The 24123-nt window shown below is 39.6% G+C and overlaps 1 protein-coding gene across 2 annotated transcripts in view; it reads right to left on the reverse strand.

Moving 5' to 3' along the window:
- Positions 1 to 24123, reverse strand: part of PLA2G4A (phospholipase A2 group IVA) — a 183711-nt gene that overhangs the window by 59312 nt on the left and 100276 nt on the right. For both annotated transcript variants that reach the window (XM_083358695.1, XM_083358696.1), the window contains exons 11-12: positions 12742 to 12879; positions 11780 to 11872 (exon numbers count right to left, since the gene is read on the reverse strand). In XM_083358695.1, coding sequence (XP_083214821.1) covers positions 11780 to 11872; positions 12742 to 12879 — 231 coding nt within the window. The remainder of the gene's footprint in view (positions 1 to 11779; positions 11873 to 12741; positions 12880 to 24123) is intronic.

Consider the following 24123-nt stretch of genomic DNA (forward strand, 5'->3'; position numbering starts at 1 on the left):
ATAAACTCGTTCATTGTTAAACCACTCTGAGTCCTCGTCTATTAGAACCAAACATTTACTGTGACCAGGTTGATGATTTTCACAATGGGGAAAGGCCCCAATTTTGGTCCCAATTTCTTATTGGGTAGTTTAAGGCGTAAGTATTTGGTCGACAAATAGACCTTTTCCCCAACTTGGAATGTTCTTTGGGGAGCTCTTTTTGTAGGTCTCAAAAGTCTTTTTTAAGTCCACCTTTGTATTTTTCCAAACTTCTTCCCAACCCCTCACCCAATGATCAAGAGTGTGGGAAGTGGAGGGTAACTGAGGGTATTCCGGTATGGGGTTGAATTATTTCCCTGTGGCTACATGGAAAGGAATGTAGCTGGTGCTGCTATGTACTGAATTATTGTAAGCCAGCTCTGCAAAAGGGAGGAGGTCGGTCAAGTTTGTTTGTTGGTAAGAGACGTAACATCTAAGGTATTGTTCCACCATTTTGTTGGCGGATTCTGTGGCTCCGTTAGTAGCCAGGTGAAAGCAGTTGATGGGCCTTGAGATGATCCCATTAATTTAAGAAAGTTTCTCCAAAATTTAGCTGTACGAAATTATTCGCTTAGGTGAGCCATGTAGTCGATAGATATGTTTTAGAAACACCTTAGTCAGGCATTGAGCTGATGGAAGTCATTTGCAGGTGATAAAATGAGCCTGTTTTGAAAATAGGTCTATCACAGTCCAAATGACAGTATTTCCTCTACTGTCGGGTAGGTCTACTATAAAGTCCATAGCTATTTCTTCCCATGGTTGAGAAGGTTCGGCCACCAGTTGCAGTAACCCAGGGGTCTTTCCTGGGATTCTTTTTATTGTGGCACATACAGTACAGCTCTTGACATAGTTTTGTACATCTCATTTAAGTCCTGGCCACCAAAATTGCCGGCGAGTGAGATGTAGAGTTTTTAGATATCCAAAATGTCCAGCCTGTTTGACATCATGGCTGTGTTTGAGGGCATTAACATGAAGAGCTTCAGGCAAGTACAATTTTCCCCCCTTGTAAGCCAGACCATCCCTGCATGTTAGGGATGTCTGATTCTCTTTAAACCATTGATCACAGTGAGGAGTTCTCGCTTTATTTTCTTTACCCTGGGGTCATCAGGATTAGGGGTCCTGCGAGGTGTGAGTTGGGCCGCAGTTTGTGGACCGGGGATAATTGCTTCGAGAACTTCTTCACGTTCGCTTTTGTACTGTGGCAATTGGGAGAGCACATCAGCTAGGAAGTTTTTTCTCCTTGGTATGTATTTTAGAGTAAAGTTAAAACAGTTGAAGTACTGTGCCCATCATACTTTTGGTGACAATTTGTGGAGAGTTGTTAGTGCCTCTAAATTTTTGTGATCTGCCCATACTTCAAAAGGCACCTTGCTCCATTCTAAGTAGTGCCGCCAGTTTAATAGCCCCCACCTAATAGCGAAGGCTTCCTACTCCCAGACTGTCCATCTCCTCTCACTTTCAGTAAATTTCTTAGAGGTGTAAGCACAAGGCTGCAGGACCCCACTTTTATTCTTTTGCAATAACACCGCTCCGACTGCCATATCATTATCGTCTGCCTGAATTACAAAGGGCTCCCCTGGGCAAGGGTGCTTTAGGACCGGTTCAGCCGCAAATAGTCTCTTTAAATTCTGAAAAGCTTTCTGACAACTCATAGTCCATGCTAGCGGCTGGCCAGGTCATGGTTTTCCCCCTCCCTTGCCTGTTTTGTGTAATTCTCTAAGAGGTAGAACAATCTCGGCAAAAGAGGGAATAAATTAATGGTAGAAGTTGGCAAACCCTACAAAGCTCTGGAGCTGCTTGCGGGTTTTGGGGGCTGCCATTCAATTATAGTTTTTACTTTGGCTGGGTCCATTTTGATACCCTCATTGGAGATTCTACAGCCAAGATAATCTAATCGGGTTTGGTGAAATTCACATTTCAACAATTTGACATAAAGTTTGGCATTCAATAGTTTAACACTTCTCTGACCAGTTTTATGTGGTTGGTCATATTCGTGCTGTATATCAGGATGTCAAGGTATACTAGGACCCCTTTGTATAGGTGTTCATGTAGGACCTCATTCATCAACTGCATAAATACAGCTGGGGCCCCCTGCAGTCCAAATGACATGACTGAATTGGTAGCTCCCCAAGGGGCAGTTGAAGGCTGTATTCCACTCATCCCCCTTGTTTATTCTTACGCGGTAATATGGTTCTCTCAGGTCTAACTTGGTGAAGACGCTACCCTTCACCAGATGGGTTAGCAAGTCTTTCAGGAGGGGGAGAAGGTATTTATTTTCCACACTCACAGCATTTAGGCCTTTATAGTCCATGCAGAGATGTAAAGACCCATCTTTTTTCTCTTTGAACAACACAGGGGCTCCCGCAGTAGAGTTGGCCCACTCGATGAATCCCCTCGCTAGGTTTGTATCCACATATCGCTGCATCTCCTCCATTTCTAGGGGGGACATAGTGTACATTCTTGGTCGGGGGAGTTTGGCCCCTGGTAACAATTCAATGGAACAATAATTGGGATGGTGAGGAGGCAAGGTATCACATTCTTTCTCACTAAACACCTCCACTAGGTCCTGGTACTCGCTGGGGATGAGTGGCTCACCAGGTGGCCCTAAGGCAGCCATGTGTGCTTGCTCATTGGGTGGGCTAAAATCCCCTATAACATCTGTTGAATCAATGGGGGGATTGGGCCCTATGGGTAATCTCACAGTTCTCATTCCTTTTTCCCACCAGATAAACGGCTTCCATTTATCTAGCCAGGCTAGTCCTAGGATCACAGTCTCAGACATCTTTGGAGCTACTAGGAAGCAAATAAACTCCCAGTGCTCGCCTATTCCAAAGCGTAAGGGCTCCGTTAATTGCGTGACTAAAGTCCCTCCCATTAGGGAGCCATCGGCTTGCTCAAACCTCACAGGTTTGGAGAGCGGCTTGACCCGTATGCCCAGTCTCAAGGCACATGACAGGCTAATGATGAATCGAGAGCAGCTGGTATCGAGTAGCACCTTCAGGTCTACTTGTGCCCCTGACTTAGGGATTATGAGTTTATCAGGCAATAAAAAAGGTAGGATGCATCGACTCACCATCGGATCGTTCTCCCCTTCATCGTCACTGTCAAAACCGGGTAAAGTGGGGGGGGGTCCGGTCAGTGGGCCAGCATCCTCCTGGGTGGGGGACATAACCTGGCTAATGGGCGCCTGGGTGGCCCAGTTGGACTTTTCTCTCGATGGCTGCTGTGCGGGTTTCTTCCTCGTTGTTGTTTCTGGTCTACTCTGCTGTTGCGGGTAAGGAACTGGGCAGTTTGCTGCTCGATGTCCCTGCTGTCCACATCAAAAGCACTTGATTGGTGGACCTGTAAGTGGTCTAGGTCTTTCGGCAGTAGCAGTCATTGGGTTTTTTTTGGGGGGGTAGCTATCTGGATCCTGGTTTTGGCGCCGCTTCAGGTGGGGGAGGCTTTTTATAGCGGGAGAGCTGGACATCTAATTTCACTGCTGCCTGGTACCATTCATGCAGCTGGTCGGGTACAGCTCGGTAGATACATGCCTGAGAAACATGGTCATCTAACCCTTCTCTAAAAAGATGAATCATTGATTGCTCAGCCCATCTCTCTATCCGACCTGCCATCTTTCGAAACTCCCGTACGTATTCTAGGGCAGGCCGGCCAGCTTGCTTTATCTTATGGATTTGTTCTTCTGCTTTGAGGGCAATGGATGGGTCCTCAAATCTTTCCCTCAGCCCCAGGAGGAAAAGGTGGGGGTCGTCCAATTCAGGGGCCTGCTCGTTATATAAATTGTTCAACCATTCAGATGCTTCTCCCTCTAGGTTGGATGTAATGACATTGACCATCGCACCTGGGTCTGAGTAAGAGTGACCCCAGCAATTCAAGTGAGAGTGCATTTGGTTGAGGAAAAAAATCAGTTTCTCATTCCCCCTCCGAACCTTAAGCTAAAGCAGTACACTAGTCTTAAAGCAATACATAAGTTTAACATATGAAACGGCTACTTCTTCATCTCTTGTCAAGGAATAGCATTAGATGTTAGCAGCGTTGACACAAGGTCGCTGTGATTTTTTTTAAAAAAAGTTAGCTTGAGTTTTGCAGTTATTTTATTCCAAAAATTTTTCAATCTCCATAAATTTGAATGGAAAGCTATATAAAAGTTGGAGGCATTGGATTTTTTTACAATGCCACCCTCTGATAAAAGATTAAGAAAGAAATTCATAATTTATAAAGCTACTTCCTTGTTGTCTGACAGTGACTTCCTTCGCCCTATCTGATCTAATTATTATTACAGTATTACTAAAATCAAAAGAAACATCTTTGGGGGGAAAAACTTACAGTTTTTCTTTTACTCGAGCCAATTCACAGCTAGTCTTAACCGAGACAAAGCAAGACCTAACACAGTGTGAGAAACAAATTAATCTAACAATCAAACTTCTGAGATTCGATGGCTTAAAATTTCCCTACTCTGCTTGCTCTCTATGTAATAACAACAATGTAGTTTTATTTTTTTTCTTTTCCCAGAAGATTATGGAAGATCTACATACAGTATTATATATATAAAAATACTTTTTAGGTTATTTAAAAGTAAAGCCTATAAGATCATAACCAGGATCAGGGCAAGGGTACACAGGGAAGATAATTTAAGTTTTTCTCACAGCTATTTCCTTTGGAAAATAACTCTAGGCTGGAAGGAAAAAGATTGCAAAGCTTCCCTCTCCATGCTTGTCTGCAACTGCATTAAAGTAGGACTATCTCTTGCAATAAAAGAAAAAAATGAAGAAGAAGCTTCTATATGTTCAATGCAATATGTAATTTGATCTCCAGGGTGGCTGCATGGGTTCTATTTATATACTTAGATGCAGCCAAGCTGGGAAAAGGATATCCACAATCCTTAAAACTGAAAAGGACGAAGGACCACCAATCTAGTCACCTCTTGGAATTCCTGCTTTCTGAAACCTTCAAATCAATCTCCTGGATGTCAATGCTGCTAACATTGGGTGTTCTTGCTTGACAACATAGGGAAATGTGGCCTTCCTTTAACTCATATATTATTTTTAGAGCTAGAATTAGTGGACACTGGGGGGAGTAGGGAGAATGTATCTCAAGACTGTTTGTAATAAGAGAAGATAAGAATTTGGCAGGTTGTTAAACAGGAGGGAAAGTTTGCATTCTAAACTAATTGGAGAATGTGATTTATGACATTTAATTAAGGGAGGGAATTGTGTTTGATACGATGTGTTCAAGGGAGGAGAATTCAGATTTTGGCTTCAGTATGTATGTGCTAAAGCTATGCAAGTATAATAAAAGATTCTTTAAGGTAAACAATGCCTTGAAGTTCTTTGAAGTACTGCATTTGTCGGAACCATGACACTGGAATTACATCAAGGCCCAATTCTATAATCATCTCCCTAGTATCAATACTGGCACAAGACTAGTTCCTCACTGCTGGATCTCACATCATCACTGGAATTTATCATTACATCTTCAAATGTGAGCAAACTATTTCCCACTGGACTCACCAACTAAGCACTTCATAAAAGCCCTAATACAGAAAAAAAAAACCCTACATCAAATGAACCAGTGATCGAAGAGATAGACAAGCTTTGTTAAACTAGGGGTCTGTCTCAGAACAGCAGCTGAGGAAAAAAAATACACAACTCTAAAACAATTGAAACAATGCTTCAATTCTAGACTCTTTCTACATTAAACCTACTTGTAACAAACTGTACTGGGATATAATCCTTTTTTATAAAGTGTTCCAGCTAGTTATCCAATATTAAATCAGTTTGGCATTTTAAATTCATTACAATAGCACTAAAACGTGGAAGCTAGGAAGTGAGGAAAACTGGCTTTAGGACTCATTCATGGTTATGATATGCAACACAGTCTGACATAGTAAAAAAATTTCAAGTAGTTTCAAAAATCATCTTAGTATGGACGGCTCTGATTTCTAGACTACTCCAATATTTTTCCTCTTTAGAAATGGATTTCCAAAGTATATTTGTATTTGGGGAAACAAAGGGTGTAGGATATCTTACGCTTCTTATCAAGAAACTGACATTATGTTCAGTATGAAATAATTAGATTAACATATTCTTCAGGATTTTTATGATGATGATGATGATGTTTGATGGTATTATAGATATTGTCACAGGATGGAAGCAGTTCCTAGTAAGGCCACCTTTTGCAATTGACTAATGGCAAATTTGTCAATGCCAATGGTGTTCAAGTGGTGCTCCAGTTGTTTTGGGATTGCACCCAAGGCGCCTATTATTATTGGTACTACCCTTGCTTGACTTTGCCACAGTCTTTCTATTTCTATTTGTAGGTCTTTGTATTTTGTTATCTTCTCCAGTTTTTTCTCGTCTATTCTGCTGTCTCCAGGCACTGCCACATCCACTATCCAGACTTTTTTTGTCTTTCTTATCAACAACTGTTAAGTCTGGGGTGTTATGTTGCAGGTGCTTGTCTGTTTGAATTCTGAAGTCCCAGAGCAGTTTAACTTTATCATTTTCTATGACTTTCTCTATTTTATGATCCCACCAGTTCTTGCTTACAGGCAAATGATATTTCTTGCAGATCTTCCAATGCACCATTGTTGCTACTTTGTCATGCTGCTGCTTGTAGTCAGTCTGTGCAATCTTCTTGCAGCACTTTACCAGGTGGTCCACTGTTTCTTCAGCTTCTTTGCATAGGCGGCACTTACTGTCTGTTGCTGTCTTCTCAACTTTGACTTTGTATGCATTTGTCCTTAAGGCTTGGTCTTGTGCAGCTAGAATTAGTCCCTCAGTCTCTTTCTTCAACTTTCCTGCTCTTAGCCATTGCCAGGTCTTGTTATTATCTGCTTTCCCAGCTATTTTTTTAATGTACTGGCCATGTAGTGCTTTGTCTTCCCAAGCCTCTATTCTGTTCTTCATTTGGTCTTTCTTGTAGGCCAGTTTGGTCTCTCCAGTAGTCAGTAAGCCTTCCTGATATACTAATTTCAATGCATCTTCATCATTGTCCTTCAGATATTCTTCCAAAGCCATTTTTTCTTCTTCAACCATCTGATGTATTTGCAGCATTCCATGTCCACCTATTTACCTTGGTAGATAGAGTCTGTCAATGTCACTGTGTGGATGAAGGGCATGATTCATTGTCATTATTTTTCTGGTCTTCGTATCCATTGCTTTTAGTTCTGCTTGAATCCAGTCCACTATTCCAGCTGTGTATCTAATGACTGGAATTACCCAGGTGTTGATTGCCTTCACAGTATTTCCTCCATTGAGTTTGGACTTTAAGATCTTCTTCACTCTCTTGATGTATTCACCTCTAATCTTTTTCTTGACTTCAGTGTGCTTGATGTTGTCAGCTTGAAGGATACCCAAGTATTTGTAGTAATCTTCCTCATCCAGACTCTTAATGTTATTTTCATGGGGCATCTTTATTCCTTTAGTTTTCACTATTTTTCCTTCTTTGATAGTAAACCTTTGCAGTTTGTCCAATTCTGTTTCTGTGAATACTTTATTTCGTATTATAAATCGGCGTTGATCTGCTAGTCTCTGTTCTGTTATTTCTGATTCTGGATTTTGTTCTTTCCAGAACTGGTGCATTCATTTTAGATATCCTCTTCTTGTTGGACTTGATCTGTAATAACAGATCATTATTTCTTTGTTTTCAATCACTGTGTATTTGCAACGGGTAAACATGTTTTCTTCCAGTAGTTTTGCAGCTGCTGGCCCTGGTTGCTCAGCCAACAGTCCTGAGTCCTGTAACCCATTTTTCACCAGATATCCAGGAACACCAATATCTAGTGTGGACCTTGTTAACCTGGGCGACATCTGAGCCAGTATGGCATTCTGAAATTTACGTCTCATCATATTTTTTTATGGGAGAGACACTCTTTGTCTGACTCCTCTGATGAGACCTGTCAAGTATGGTTGAACCTCTGGCATAGCTCTCATCTTCCTCAGAGTACAAAAGCCCCACAACCACGTCAAGGTAGTGCCTCACTGGGGGCGTTATTATTGAAAATCGATGATGATGATGATTATGATGATGATGATTTCTCACATAAATGTTCAGTTGGGAGTGGTTTGAATTTTGGAAAGCAAGTAAATCATTTCCTTAAAAGTATAGTTGACCGTGTGATTTTTACAAAAGCCATTCTCTCACACAATGGCCATTTGAGTGCATGTCTGTGAAGATCAGTATCAGGGTTTTCTGGCTGCCAATGAACGTGTTTTCCTTTTCAACTCTGCAATAAGATTCACTCTGATTTAAGGAATTTCTTACTAACAGTACTGTAACAACAAAATATCAGGCATTCAAAGAGTCATGACAGAATGAGCACATCACAACCAAACAAGCCACCCACCCCACTTATCCCTGAATAACTTAAAAAGGAAACAGAGAAACAGATTTAGTTTTAAAATAATACAAGAGTTAAACATATCAATGAATTCAATACGATTAAGCATGCTTTTAGTTTTTGGAACAATGTTTTATCCATTTGAGAGCAAGTCTCAATTCCTTTGAAAAACTATATATTTCTCCACTACAGAAGCCAGGAATATAATGCATATTTCAAACGGTTCTCTGATTGAAGTACAAATTCACTCATTTTAAAGTATAAGCAAGCAGTTCCTACCAACCAGCCATTTATTTTAGATGCTCCCAATTTTATTTACTAATCTTCTAAGGAGAGATGGAAATTTCCTATAGGATTATGTAGAACTGTATATTAGCCAAAAATGTACATAGATACATTTTTCTCACCCATATTCTTTTAAAAGCCTGACAACTGCCTGGGGGAAAGGAGAAGAAAATGATGGGCTTCAGACTAAACAAAGGGCTGAAAACTATGATAAAGGAGTGACATGGATGACTACTACAATGAAGAAATTTTCAGAGACAGCTCATCTCCTGCAATCTTTGTGGTCTATTTGGAGTGAAATAAAACCTTTCATAATATTCTACATCTTTCCAACCTAGCAGTTCGAAAACACGTAAAAATGCAAGTAGAAAAATAGGGACCACTATGGTGGGAAGGTAACAGCGTTCCGTGCGCCTTTGGCGTCTAGTCATGCCAGCCACATGACCACGGAGACGTCCTCGGACAAGCGCTGGCTCTTTGGCTTTGAAACAGAGATGAGCACCAGCCCCTAGAGTCGGAAACGACTAGCACGCATGTGCGGGGGAACCTTTATCTTTTACATCTTTCCTTAATATAGATTTAGTGTTTAGTTTTTTAAACAAAAATGTATTATCTTTGATGCTTTGGTCTTGTCCATTGTAGCAATTCTTCCATTTAAAATTATATGTCAATTTTTATATAAAGTCACATCATGTCATGCAGACAGCCAGAGTGGTGGGTGAACCAGGAATGGTGAAACCCATGTTCTAATTCTAATTCTTCATCAGGAATTGAAACAAACTAGGTGACTTTGGGTAAGTTATTTTCTCTCAGCCCTAGATTAGGAAGTTGAAAAAACATCTACCAATCTATACTGGTGCAGTATAATAAATTATGTTCCATAATTTTTAAGGAGAATGCTTCCATTATGCCCTGATTTTATTTAGGTAATAATTATAAAACAACATAAATTACTGGGGTTCCAAAATATGTGACCATGTGGACTTCAGAAGGAGTCACACGTGAATTACAGGAGTGGTTACAATCCCCCCCCCCCCAAGATTGCTCATACTTTGACTGGAACAAGCTTGAGACGTGGCTAAACTTCTGGATCTAGTCATTTGTAAAAAGAACATCTTGTTGAGCAATTTTATCTTTCTGTTTGATTATTCTTCACTTGTTCTTTAGTTCATGAGGGAGACAAATAACAGTCCCTAAAATTAGCTGCAGGGGGAAATAAGCGACATGAAGTTTTTATCCCTAACAGAATGGATAGACATGAATAAACAGGACAATAAAATTCAGGATATTAAGAGTTCCACTAATCAAGCATCGTTCTTACTAAATATATAGCCAGGTGCCTCAGACAAACTCCAACACAAGACATAAAAGCAACATTCTTTCCAATCTATTCCATCGTTAACGATGGGGGGGTAGGGTGTTACCCCCTGTTGATAGGGCTCGCAACTTGGGCGTCCTGCTGGATTCACGGCTCAGTTTTGAAGACCACATAGGAGCCGTGACCAGAGGGGCTTTTGCCCAGGTTCGCCTGGTGCATCAGTTGCGACCCTACCTGGACCAAGATGCCCTACGCAGTCACTCATGCACTGGTGACCTCCCGGTTAGACTACTGCAATGCTCTCTACATGGGGCTGCCCTTGAGGACCACTCGGAGGCTTCAGGTGGTGCAGAATGCAGCTGCGCGAGTTGTGATGGGGGTTTCCCGATACTCCCATGTAACACCTCTACTCCGCGAGCTGCATTGACTTCCGTTTGCCCTCTGGGTTAGATTCAAGGTGCTGGTGATGACCTATAAAGCCCTTAATGGCTTGGGTCCGGGATATTTGAGGGAACACCTGCTGCCAGCATCAAGTTCCCTTTGTCCTGTGCGCTCCCACAGGGAGGGCCTTCTTAGGGTGCCGCCGGTAAAAGACTGCCGGCAGATAACACCCAGGGGGAGGGCCTTCTCTGTGGGTGCGCCTGCCCTTTGGAACCAGCTGCCCGTGGAGCTTAGGACTGCCCCCGACCTTCGCTCATTTCACCGGGACCTGAAGACCTGGCTCTTTGAGCTTTCCGGCCCAGGCTGAGAGTTTTAATTGGGGTTTTTATATTTCTACTTCAGGGACTGAATTTAATCATTTTTAATTGTTTTTTTAATTTTTGTATTGATGTTTTAAACACCTTGTAAACTGCCCTGAATCCTACGGGAAAAGGGCGGTATATAAATCTAATAAAATCTAAATCTAAATCTAATGATATTCCATACTATTGGAAGAAACATGGGCATCCAAGCTGCTTATAGCTATAAAAAGGTAAAGGTAAAGGTTCCCCTGCACATGCGTGCTAGTCATTTCCAACTCTAGGGGCTGGTGCTCATCTCTGTTTCAAAGCTGAAGAGCCAGTGTTTCTCCAAGGACGACTCTGTGGTCATGTGGCCAGCATGACTAGACGCCAAAGGCGCACGGAAGGCTGTTACCTTCCCACTGTAGTGGTCCCTATTTTTCTACTTACATTTTTACGTGCTTTCAAACTGCTAGGTTGGCAGAAGCTGGGACGAGTAACAGGCGCTCACTCTGCTATGCGGCACTCGGGATTCGACCCGCCAAACTGCCGATCTTCTGATCAACAAGCTCAGCATCCTAACCCACTGAGCCACTGCTATAATAGCCATAATTACTAAAGTCCATGAATTTGTCTAAACTACTTTTAAAACTGGCACAGGAATCCCAAGCCTTTCTAACTGAAAAGTGAATATTCTTTCTACCTAGCTGCAAAACTTAGCATTGACAATCTGACTGTCATGGGAGAGATGGACAGTTACAAATTACTTCTTTAACATGTAACCATCTCCATCACCTCTAGATTCCAACCCTGGAGGTCAAGGTGCAGTACTGGTATTCCATACCAGCTACTTACTTTTCTCTTTTTTAGTCTTCAGGTAGGACATTTCCAAACAAAGCACTTACACTGTAGATTATTGCTTACTTTGGAACTAAAAGGTGACCTGGGAAATAGATGATCTTGGACGCTAGGGCTTTGCTTTTCAGCATGCCAACTTTAATTTAATTATTTAAATTAAATTTTAATTATTTATTATTTAATTATTTTAAACAGAAATATCAACATAGACACATGATCCAACTTTTATTACAATACCTAGTTCTTCTTCCATTGTGGGTCCTTTATTGTGGCTATTAGAAACCCCAAGCACTCTGTTGATCAGTATAGCAAATGCACTTCCCCATATACCTGAAACAAGTAAAATATTTTATGTATATTGGTGACTGATATTTTATCCTTTTAATATCTTTATTAATTTTCAATGTCAGATATTAAAATACAAACTTATAGTATTTCTTAAAAATAACTATTATTACACTACTGTAAAAGGAATCTCAAGAACAGAGTGAAGAGGAACGGAACACAAACTATGAAGCCTTACACTGGATAGAAACTTTCTGTCCATCTGACTGTAAAACCAGTTACAGTTAAACTGTAAGATTCACTCATAGGACTAGAAAAGTCAAGAACAATTCACACATACTTTAACTCTGTGTTAAGCTACCATATTTGGGCTGTAAAGGTCTATAACATTAGATGGTAGCAGAGAAATATATATTTTCTAGATCTGATACAGTGATGGTATTATATGTTCTACTATATGAAGAAAAAAGTCAATCAGATCTTTTTTTTTGCCCATACCAAACATTCCTAGGAGTGATATAGATGATTATTTTTGCTATAATTCTGACATGTTTGAATCTTCTAAAATTCTGTAATACCACACAGTAAAAAAAAGCAACTGGAAGCTTAGCTTGGTTCTTATTGACAAGCTTTGTTTCTAAGCCTTTAAGGCACTTTCAACAATGTGGTGAAAACCTGGGCTTATCCAACTGAATCTGTCCAGTAGAATTTGTTAAAAGAATTATATATAATTTAAGGAACCACCATACAAAATAAATAAAAGGTGTACATTATTATTGCCATTACACTATATTTGCTAGAAAGTTTTTATCACTTTGTTCTTGGTTTTTCAGAAAACAAAGCTACTATTTTTAAAAAAAAGAATAATGTTTGGACATTACTTACTTTCTGAGATTATTTAATCTAGTACTTACCCATTAAGAAATGCAGAGGGTTCTCTTTGTAGTTTTTCACTACTGTGCCCATAAAAAACTTGCTGCCAAACAGATTGGGAGTCATAAAGGTCCCATATTTAGCCATTCCAATCTCATAGGGACTGAACTCCACCCAATCTAAAAGCAGCAGTAAACAATGGTTAGAACAGACACTACTACAAAGGCAGTGCTTAGAAACAGAAGTTTGCCACTGGTTCAGACTTCTGATTTTTCTCACATCTTTCTCCTCCCAATATACATATATGAACATGTAAACTAATATAGTCAAATTTCCCTCAAGGAGAACTCATCTGTTGTGATTACATGAATATACCATGTGATTTATTTATTGCAATAGTTTGGGTCAAGAAAGATCTTGGTTCCAGCTGACAACTTTTGCTCTATGATGCAGCATTTTGCACAACTGAAGATTATAAAGTGTCAAACTGACACGAGAGTTTGGGTAGTATATGGATTTGCCTGTTTTGGTGTGGAGAGATATTAGTTATCTTTTTTACTAATTTAACATTGCGGTTTCGGTTATGTGTTTGTTTGTATACAGAACTTTGATCTATACCATAAATAAATTGGTCCATGATGAAAAAAATAAAAATAGAGCTGGGAACCAACCCACAGTGAACTAAGTCCCACCGATCAATTGCAGCATCACAAAGTTGAAATTCATACTAAGCTCCCTAATACACAGTAGACAACAAATATCAAGCAATTCTACCAGTTCAGTGACTTTATTAACAGAAATGTAATACAATATTATTGTATTAATAAAAATCATCATTCCCACTCACCTCCAACTCCTGGAATTTACATGAATTTTCTCTGAAAGAAACCTATCAGTCATTCTATTTCATATAGTCTACATGTAGCATGGATTGTTTTGTTTGAACTATAGCACTTAGAGTTATATACCGCTTCATAATGCTTTGGAGCCCTCTCTAAGCAGTTTACAGAGTCAGCATATTGCCCCCAACAATCTGGGTCATCATTTTACCAACCTTGGGAGGATGGAAGGCTGAGTCAACCTTCAGCCAGTAAAAATCGAACTACTAGCAGTCACCAGAATTAGCCTGCAATACTATGTTTTAACCACAGCACCACCACGGCTCCCTAAACTTACTTACTTACCTATATGCAGCACACGCACAAAGGAAGCAGAACGTTTTTTAGCATCAAGTGCAAGTTTATGCTAGTTTATTTACATCATGAGTAAAACACAGAGAACATACCTGATTCATAATTATTACCTAAAGAAGTCTCACTGTGTGACTTTTATGTGTCTGAGACAGACTAAAAATAGTAGTATACTGATACAGCCATCAAAAAAGCACCAGTTCTTTCAATCAGTCCAGACCAAAAACATCACTTTTTGTCTCAAAGTCTTTTTCTCCATCTGTCTTTTAATTCTAGTTCTTTGTCATTTTAATTTCTTCTTTTTGGGGTGGAGACACTAAAAATCAAGCTTTATGGTGTTTCTTTTATTTTCCTATGTTTTGTGATTCAAATTTCTTTACCTTCCTTTCTATGAAGCTACCACATAAGATCATCAATGTACTGATGATTCCCAGTTATATACAATTTGACTCTTTGCCAGTGTCGATGTCCTGTCATGGTCCTTGGAGGCTGTCCAGGTTTGGATAAGCAGAAACAGACTAAGTGGATTTTGAGGGGCTGTATATCTGAGGACAATTTATCTTTAGTTATGGAACAGGCTACCCTTCCTTATTCAAAATGGGGTGCAACCTGGGAATCATCTTGGATCAACAGAAGGTGGCAGATGTAGAAGTCATCTGTGCAACAAACTAGACCAGCTTTGTGAATAGGTCAAAGTAGTCTCTTTATTGTTCATCTTGATCACCTAGTTACAAGAATCTTGCCAGACTTGTATTTTCTTGGGAACCAGCAGATAAAGGCTTCAGTAGTCTGGCCTCTGCTGCTTCCTCCCACGGAGTGACTCCAAGCTGGAACACCTTTTTATTCCCCCCTCTAGTTTAGCCAGTGATTCCACCAAACATTCCATACTGTGTGTCAGTTGTGTCCATTCCTGCATTAAGAGGCCCTGCATTTGGTTACTCATATCCTCATCATATCATGCAATGTGCCCCATGTGACCTTGAAAATCATCTGGAAACCACACAGGAAGTGATCAGCATAAGCTTGTGTGATTACCATTCCTGCCCAAGTTGCACTAGTAGCCAGTGGGTTTCTAGAACCAATTCAAGATATAAATATGTAAATAGGGTTTCCGGTTCCGGACTTTTGGTGCTCCCAGACTCCTTGTGTCACCTGGATTTCTTTTTTTTATTAAAGAGTTTTACAAAAACAAAATTTTACAATACATCCCCAAATCCCTCCCACCCCAAACCCGCCCACTTCCCCCCCCCCACTTCCCAGAGCTAAATACAGGATTATAGTTACAATAATCATATTCTAAATAAAAATTATGCATAATATACAATTAACCAAATTCATAATGTGCTTTAACTCCCTTTTAATATAACTACAAACAACGTGCCAATAACAATATCCCACTAAAATCTACTCATAAGCTAAATGGAACTTTTTAGTGCCATATTTGTTCTGAATATAATTCATCCATCTCCTCCAAACTGAAATATATCTTTCCTGTGAATGATCTTTCAAATAAGCAGAAATCTTAGACATTTCTGCAAGATTCGAAACTTTAAACACCTATTCTTCTATAGTAGGCAAACTATCCTTCTTCTAATATTGTCCCACCAGTAACCGTGCTGCTGTTATCATATTCAACATCAACTTAGTTTCTTTAACATCACAATCTACAACAATACCCAATAGAAACAATTGTGGAGAAAACTTTATCTTTCTCTTAAAAATCTTTTGAATGTTCCACCAAATTTTAATCCAGAAAGTTTTTATATTTCTACAAGTCCACCACATATGAAAATAGGTAGCTTCTAAACTACCACACCTCCAACATTTAGACTGTAAATTAGGATACATGTTGGACAACTTCTTTATAAAAAATTTCTCTTAAATTTTGAGCCTGAGTAAATTTAACATTTCTGACCCAAATTATCTCCCAGGTGTCCAACGAAATTGGTTCCTGGATATTTTGTGCCCACTTTATCATGCAGTCTTTAACCAGTTCCGTTTCCGAATCCAATTCAATTAAAGCATTATATATCCTCTTTATATGTGCACAATTTAAATCTCTAATTTGCTTTACTAAATTTTGATCTATAATTGTGATGCCAACCTTTTGATCTGACTTCCACCTAGCTTTCAATTGGGTATATTGAAACCAAGAGTAACTTATGTTTTCTTGTCTTAACTCCTCTAATGGTTTAAGTTGCCAATCATTCCCTTGCAATCTAAGTAATTCCTTATAAGAAACCATATCCATACTCACTTCCATAGATACGCCCTCTATCGCGTGTCCAGGAATTCCCCAAATCGGTATTTTATAATTTAACTTATAATAATACTTTTTCCAGACACGCAATAAAGCACTTCTAAGAATATGGGATTTAAAAACCCTGTCCACCTTCTTATTGTAAAGCAAATATGCATGCCATCCATATACCAAATCCCATCCCTCAAGATGAAGTATTCTCTTGTTAGTTATATTAAGCCAATCACTAATCCAGGTCAAGGCAACCGCATCATAGTACAATTTCAAATTCGGCGCCTTGAGTCCCCCTCTTTCCCTGGCATCTTGTAGAATCTTAAATTTAACTCTTGGTTTTTTCCCCGCCCAGATAAATTTGTTAATACCCTTCTGCCATTGATCAAGGTTGGCATCCTTTTTCAATATAGGTATCATTTGAAACAAAAAGAGAAACTTTGGTAGAACATTCATTTTAACAACTGCAATTCTTCCCGTCACCTGGATTTCTTCATTGGGGGGGGCCTGTAAAGGGTTCGAAAGTCGCCCTGGAGGGGCGATGAGCGGGGGAGAGGTCTCTCCAGTCAGCAGTAGAAGGGCGGTGGCCCTCCCGTCGGCTTGGAGCTACTCTCCGAACCGAAGAAGAAAGGATCGGCCACTCCCATGGCCCATCATTTAGCCATTTCCTGCCAAAGCCAAAAGCACAACAAAGCACTTGAAAGCACTTGAAAACTGGATGAGAATTGCCTTCTTGTTTTCCTAATTGTCTACTTTCTCTGCCAAAAGCTTCTTGAATTTGCTTCCCCCCTGCAAGGAGAGAGGGAAGGGATTTTTTCCCCAGCCTCCTTACTTTTGGCCCAAAGTTCCAATATTTACAGAAATGGACTATTCTACCTATTAGTCTAAAAAAGGGGACAAAAAAAGAAATAAAAAGATACTGTCTGAAAAGGATTTGAAGTACTCTGGGGATATCTAGTGAATACTATTGGCAAACAAGCTTGCTTACATTTTGGACTGACCTCAGCATTAAGACAAAAACCTGAAATAGCTGGAGATGAATTTGGCTTAGACTTGTGGAGGTGGACTCTTACTGATTTTTGTTTGAAAAATAGCCTCCACCAAGGACTATTTATAATTATTACAAAATGGAAAAGTATCAGTTTATTTTAGACATTATAATTTGTGCACTGACATAATGGAAATTTGGTTTATAGATCCCACGTTTCATGTTAAAAGACGTTTGATTATTCTATTTAAGAATTAAGAATTAGCTAAAATTTAAAACAGAATCTGGTTGTGTAGTTGTAGATTGCTGAACATAGGCTGTGGTCCTGTCAGTAACATGTGATGTATTAGGATGTGAAACAGACAATGTTTATTAGGTAGAACATAGCTACTCGCACTGTGTACATATTACATGCTATAGTTTTTGCTGTAATAAAATAAGGGAAATTTGGGTTGTGAATATTATTTGGGATGTTAAAGGCTTAATTTGAATAATATAATTAAAATTAAAATTAGGCAAACTTTAATAACAGGACATACTGTAGATATATTTCAATGAAACTGAATTGTCAAATTTTTCAACTGACCATGCTATTTCTAGAAATTTATTAGTTTAAACCGGTTGTATGAAATGTTAAGAGAAATTGAGAAGGATGTTTTGATAATGTAACCTGAATTATGTACTGAAAACTCTGTTACTGGATCTCTGATTACCCAGTCATCATGATGCTTACTAAATATGTAGATTTTAACTGAAAAACCAATAAAACTTGTTTAAAAAATATATAAATATAAATAAATATAAATAAGGCCATGTTATCTGAGGCTCATCTTCCATGGTTTCTGATTATCTTGTCAGACATACATTGTTGGTATGTTGTTGTTAGCTGCGAAGTTGTGTCCAACCCATCGCGACCCCATGGACAACGTTCCTCCAGGCCTTTCTGTCCTCTACCATCTTCTGGAGTCCATTTAAGCTCACGCCTACTGCTTCAGTGACTCCATCCAGCCACCTCATTCTTTGTCGTCCCCTTCTTCTGTTGCCCTCAATCTTTCCCAGTATTAGGCTCTTCTCCAGTGAGTCCTTCCTTCTCATTATGTGGCCAAAGTATTTGAGTTTCAACTTCAGGATCTGGCCTTCTAAAGAGCAGTCAGAGTTGATCTCCTGTAGGACTGACCAGTTTGAACGCCTTGCAGTCCAAGGGACTCGCAGGAGTCTTCTCCAGCACTATAGTTCAAATGCCTCAACTCTTTGGCGCTCAGCCTTTCTTACGGTCCAACTTTCACAGCCATACATTACAACTGGAAAGACCATAGCCTTGACTATACACACTTTTGTTGACAGGGTGATGTCTCTGCTTTTTAGTGTGCTCTCTAGATTTGCCATGGATTTTCTCCCCAGGAACAAGTGTTTCTTGGGTGCAGTCCCCATCTGTGGTGATCTTGGAGCCCAGGAAAATAAAATCTGTCACTACCTCCATTTCTTCCCCATCTATTTGCCAGGAATTGAGAGGGCCAGATGCCATGATCTTGGTTTTCTTAATGTTAAGTTTCAAGCCAACTTTTGCACTTTCCTTCTTCACTCGCAACAAGAGGCTCTTTAGTTCTTCTTCAGTTTCTGGCATTAGAGTGGTAGCATCTGCATATCTTAGGTTGTTGATATTTCTCCCACCAATCTTAATTCCAATTTTTGATTCATCTAGCCCTGCCTTTCTCTTGATGTGCTCTGCATATAAGTTAAATAGGCAGGGCGACAGTACACAGCCTTGCCAGACTCATTTCCCAATTTTGAACCAATCAGTGGTTCGGTGTCCAGTTCTCACTGTTGCTTCTTGACCCACATATAGGTTTCTCAAGAGACAAATAAGATGGTCTGGTACTCCCATCTCTTTAAGAACTTGCCACAGTTTGTTGTGATCCACACAATCAAAGGCTTTAGCAGAGTCAATGAAGCAGAAGTAGATGTTTTTCTGGAACTCCCTAGCTTTCTCCATGATACAGCGTATGTTGGCAATTTGATCTTTAGTTCCTTTGCCTCTTCGAAATCCTGCCTGTACTTCTGGTAGTTCTCGATCCACATATTGCTGGAGTCTAGCTTGTAAGATTTTAAGCATAACTTTACTAGCATGTGAAATGAGTGCAATGGTGCAATAGTTTGAACATTCTTTAGCACTCCCTTTCTTTGGAATTGGAATGTAAACTGATCTTTTCCAATCCTGTGGCCACTGTTGAGTTTTCCAGATTTGCTGGAAAATTGAGTGTAGCACTTTTACTGCATCGTCTTTTAAGATTTTGAATAGCTCAACTGGAATACTGTCACCTCCACTAGCTTTGTTGTTGCTCAGTTTTTCTAAGGCCCATTTCACTTCACATTCTAGGATGTCTGGCTCGAGGTCAGTGACCACCTCATCGTTGTTATCAGGGACGTTAAGCTCATTCCTATATAGTTCTTCTGTGTAATTTTGCCACCTCTTCTTATCTCTTCTGCCTCTGTTAGGTCCCTGCCATTCTGGTCCTTTATCATGCTCATTTTTGCATTAAACGTTCCCTTCATCTCTCCAATTTTCTTGAAGAGATCTCTGGTCCTCCCTATTCTATTGTTTTCTTCTATTTCTTTGCACTGTTCATTTAAGAAGGCATTCTTATCTCTTCTAGCTATTCTCTGGAATTCTGCATTCAATTGGGTGTATCTTTCTTTTTCTCCCTTGCCTTTTGCTTCCCTCCTTTCCTCAGCTATTTGCAAAGCTTCCTCAAACAGCCATTTTGCTTTCTTGCATTTCTTTTTCTTTGGGATGGTTATAGTTGCTACCTCTTTTACAATGTTGCAAACCTCTGTCCATAGTTCTTCAGGCACTCTGTCTATCAGATCTAGTTCCTTAAATCTATTTGTCACCTCTACTGTATATTCAACAGGGATATGATTTAATTCATACCTGAGTGGCCTAGTGCTTTTCCCTACTTTCTTCAGTTGAAGCCTAAACTTTGCAATGAGAAGATCATGGTCTGAGCCACAGTCAGCTCCTGGTCTTGTTTTTACTGACTGTATAGAGCTTCTCCATCTTTGGCTGCAGAGCACATAGTCAATCTGATTTCTGTGTTGACCCTCTGGTGATGTCCATGTGTAGAGCTGTCTCTTGTGTTGCTGGAAGAGTGTTTGCTATGACCATCATATTCTCTTGACAAAATTCTATCAGCCTGTGACCTGCTTCATTTTGTACTCCAAGGCCAAACTTGCCTGTTATTCTGGTTATCTTTTGGTTTCCTACTTTAGCACTCCAATCCCCCATGATGATAAGGACATCATTTTTTGGTGTTAGTTCTATAAGGTGCTGTAGGGCTTCAAAGAACCGATCAATTTCATCCTTTTCAGCACCTGTGGTTGGGGCATAGACTTGGACTACTGTGAATGGTTTGCCTTTGATTCAAACTGAGATCATTCTGTCATTTTGGGGATTGTATCCCAGTATTGCTTTTCCTACTCTTTTATTGACTATGAAGGCTACTCCATTTCTTCTGAGGGATTCTTGCCCGCAGTAGTATACCTGATGATCATCTGAATTAAATTCACCCATTCCTGTCCATTTTAGTTCGCTGATTCCTAAGATGTCGATGTTCAGTCTTGTCATCTCTTGTTTGACCACATCCAGCTTGCCTTGATTCATGGATCTTACATTCCAGGTTCCTATGGAGAAAAAATCTTTACAGCATTGGATTTTCCTTTCACCACCAGATACATCCACAGCTGAGCGTCCCTTCGGCTTTGGCCCAGTCGCTTCATTCTTTCTGGCGCTACTAGTACTAGTCCTCTGCTCTTCCCCAGTAGCATATTGGACACCTTCCGACCTGAGGGGCTCATCTTCCAGCGTCATATTGTTTTGCCTTTTGGTACTGTCCATAGGGTTTTCATGGCAAAGAAACTGGAGTGGGTTGCCATTTCCTTCTCCAGTGGATCACGTTTTGTCAGAACTCTCTGCTATAACCTGTCCGTCTTGGGTGGCCCTGCATGGCATAGCTCATACCTTCATTGAATTATGCAAGCCCCTTCACCACGACAAGGCAGTAATCCATGAAGGGGGTTGGTATGTTACTTAAATACTATATATTAAACAGTACCATCTATTAGGACCCAACATACACACCCAACTTCTCGGCTGCTGTGGCTTCCGTCTGGAATAGCATCTCTCTAAAGATACATGTACCTCCCTCAAAAAATGAGATTCTAGAAGTCCTTAAAACTGAGATCCTTGGCTTCCGGTTTGTGCGCGTGGCACCAGCGGCCGTGCAAGAAGAGCCTTCTCCCCGCCGTCCGTTCTTTCTTCCTTGGAGGACCCTTTAAAGGGTAGAAATTTGCCCTGCAGGGGCAACCACCTTGAGGAGGCTCTCCTTGTGATCTCAGAAGGGCGGCAAACCTCCGTTTGATCCAGAGCAGCTCCTCTGGCCCAAAGAAGAACAGATCGGCCATTAAGATGGCCGATCATTAAGCTGTTCTCTGCTGAAAGCCAAAAGCACTATCAAGCACAATGAAGTAATCTGGAGGATCTGGGTGAGACCGTACCTTTCTTATTCCCCTAACTACTTTCCTGTGGGGCCTTTTTGAAAATCTCCTCTTTTGAAAGATCAGCAACTGCTTACTTGGGGAACAAAAAATTTAAAGCCTCAAAAGAAACCAAATGATTATGTTAAAAAATTAAGCAACCTTATTTGTACCTATGGAATTCCTGGGCTATTAGAAAGCTTTTATTTCTGCGGGGACCTATTGCCCTATTTTCTGCTGAAGCTGTGAAAGAAGATGAAAAGAAAAAAATGGATTAATTGGATAAAAGCCTCACATCAGTCTGGAAAAAGATTTTACATCTTATTTTATATGCTATTGATGACATCTTGAGGCGAAACCTGGTATAGCAAGTAAACCTTTTCTTTCTTGTGAGAGCTGGCTAAAACACAGATTTGTCCTTGACACTATCTTTAAAGAAAAGAATTGGGAACACCTGGCACCGAAAACAATCTCTAGGAATAGTGGAGGTGGACACTCACTGACTCACTCACTGATTTTAAAAGCCTCCACGAAAGACCTATTTGTAAACATCAAAGAAATGGAGGATTATAACCCACCACTTAACTACAAACTGATATTTGAAACAATCCTGGCAATGGCTGAGCAAATGAAAGCCAGACTGCAAGATAAATCTGACAGCTTAAATCTACCAAATGAAACTTTGACTTTAAATGAGGAATTGACAATCCAAAAACAAATAGAAGAGGAAATTAACATCAATAGGAGACCCTAAAGAACAACAAATACAATCTATTGAGAACCTTGATGCCCAAATCTCAATTTTAACTATAAAACCTACAATTCAAAAAACAATAGAAGCCGAAGAAAGCAACACCAAGATGGAAGATACCAAAGGCTTTCAAATACAGTAGGTTGAGAACCTAGCCAACCAAATAATAACTATAACACCGGTCATCACCTCTTACCTAAGTCATATGGAATTGGAAGAAGAAGAAGACCAGACTGAACTAATGACAACTATACCATACGAAACATTGAGAATTGATCTATTAAAGCAACATCTCAATGATTACAAAGGGGACACTTTCTTTGCAAAACTGACAATTGGATGGTCTCCCTGGATTCAAACAATGTGTGTAGGAAGAAAGGGAAACACATTTGAGAATCTAAAGGCACTGATATGGAAGCCTGATTGGCACAAAAAGAAGGCGAGAGTTAGATTTAAAAAATTGGATTTGTCTTTTTGTTGGGACTTGTAATGATAGAGCTTAAAATTTCTTTTAATGGGCTAAGAGGAATCTTCAAAAGATATAAACTGATTCTATACTTAGGTTTTAGATTTTTAAGGGAAAGCAAAATTAGCTATCAGAACATAACTGAATTATATTATAGAATTTAGAATGATATAATAAACTATATTATTTTAATAATTGATGAACTATTAAGATGATAAATAGAATACATTTGTTGTAATGATAGAGCTTAAAATTTCTCTTAATGGGCTAAGGAGAATCTTTAAAAGATATAAACTGATTTTATATTTAACTTTTAGACTTCCAAGGGAAAGGAAAGTTAGCTATTAGAATTGATTTATATTATAGAATTTGGAAGGATACAACAAAAGATATTTCTTCAATAATTGGTGAACTATTAAGATGAACAACAGAATATACTTGTATAAAATAAGAATGCACTGAAATGAACAATGTATGTATTTTAGACAGAATAATTACTATATAATGAAATGGGGGAAATGGGGGCTACCTGAAAATTAAGTTTTCCTCTATATATTGCAGGGTACTTTGGAACATTCTATTGCAATTAGGTAAAATTCAAAAACAGGACATGGATATGTATAAGTGAAAATATATTGAAAATTGTTCTAATTGATTGTGTCACAATTAGAAATGTATTAATTTGATCAATTTGATTATGGTATCATAACTAAGGGAATCTGAGAGGGATTTTTTGTTGACGTAACTTGAGCTATCTACAAATGATTTTGTTATTTATTTATTTATTTATTAAATTTTTATACCGCCTTTCTCCCGAAGGACTCAGGGCGGTGTACAGGGCAATAAATATCAAAATACAAAATACAAAAGTTAAAAAAGAATTAAATAATTATGCCCAGTATAATACAATAATTAAAATTATGCTAAAACCCAACCCCAAACCCCAACCCCATCAGACCAGGCCGGATTGTTGAAATAAATAGGTTTTTAGATCGCGTCAGAAGGAGCGAAGGTCGGGGGCCATCTGGAGCTCAACTGGCAAGCGGTTCCATAGGTCTGGCGCGCCCACAGAGAAAGCCCTCCCCCTGGGGGCCACCAATCGACATTCTCTGATTGGAGGCACCCTGAGGAGGCCCACTCTGTGGGAGCGCACTGGACGGAGGGAAGTTGACGCTGGCAGCAGGTGCTGCCATAGGTAGTCCGGACCCATGCCATGTAGGGCTTTATAGGTCATTACCAGCACC

This window comes from Vipera ursinii, assembly GCF_947247035.1.
Source record: "Vipera ursinii genome assembly, chromosome: 3".
Lineage (NCBI taxonomy): Eukaryota > Metazoa > Chordata > Lepidosauria > Squamata > Viperidae > Vipera > Vipera ursinii.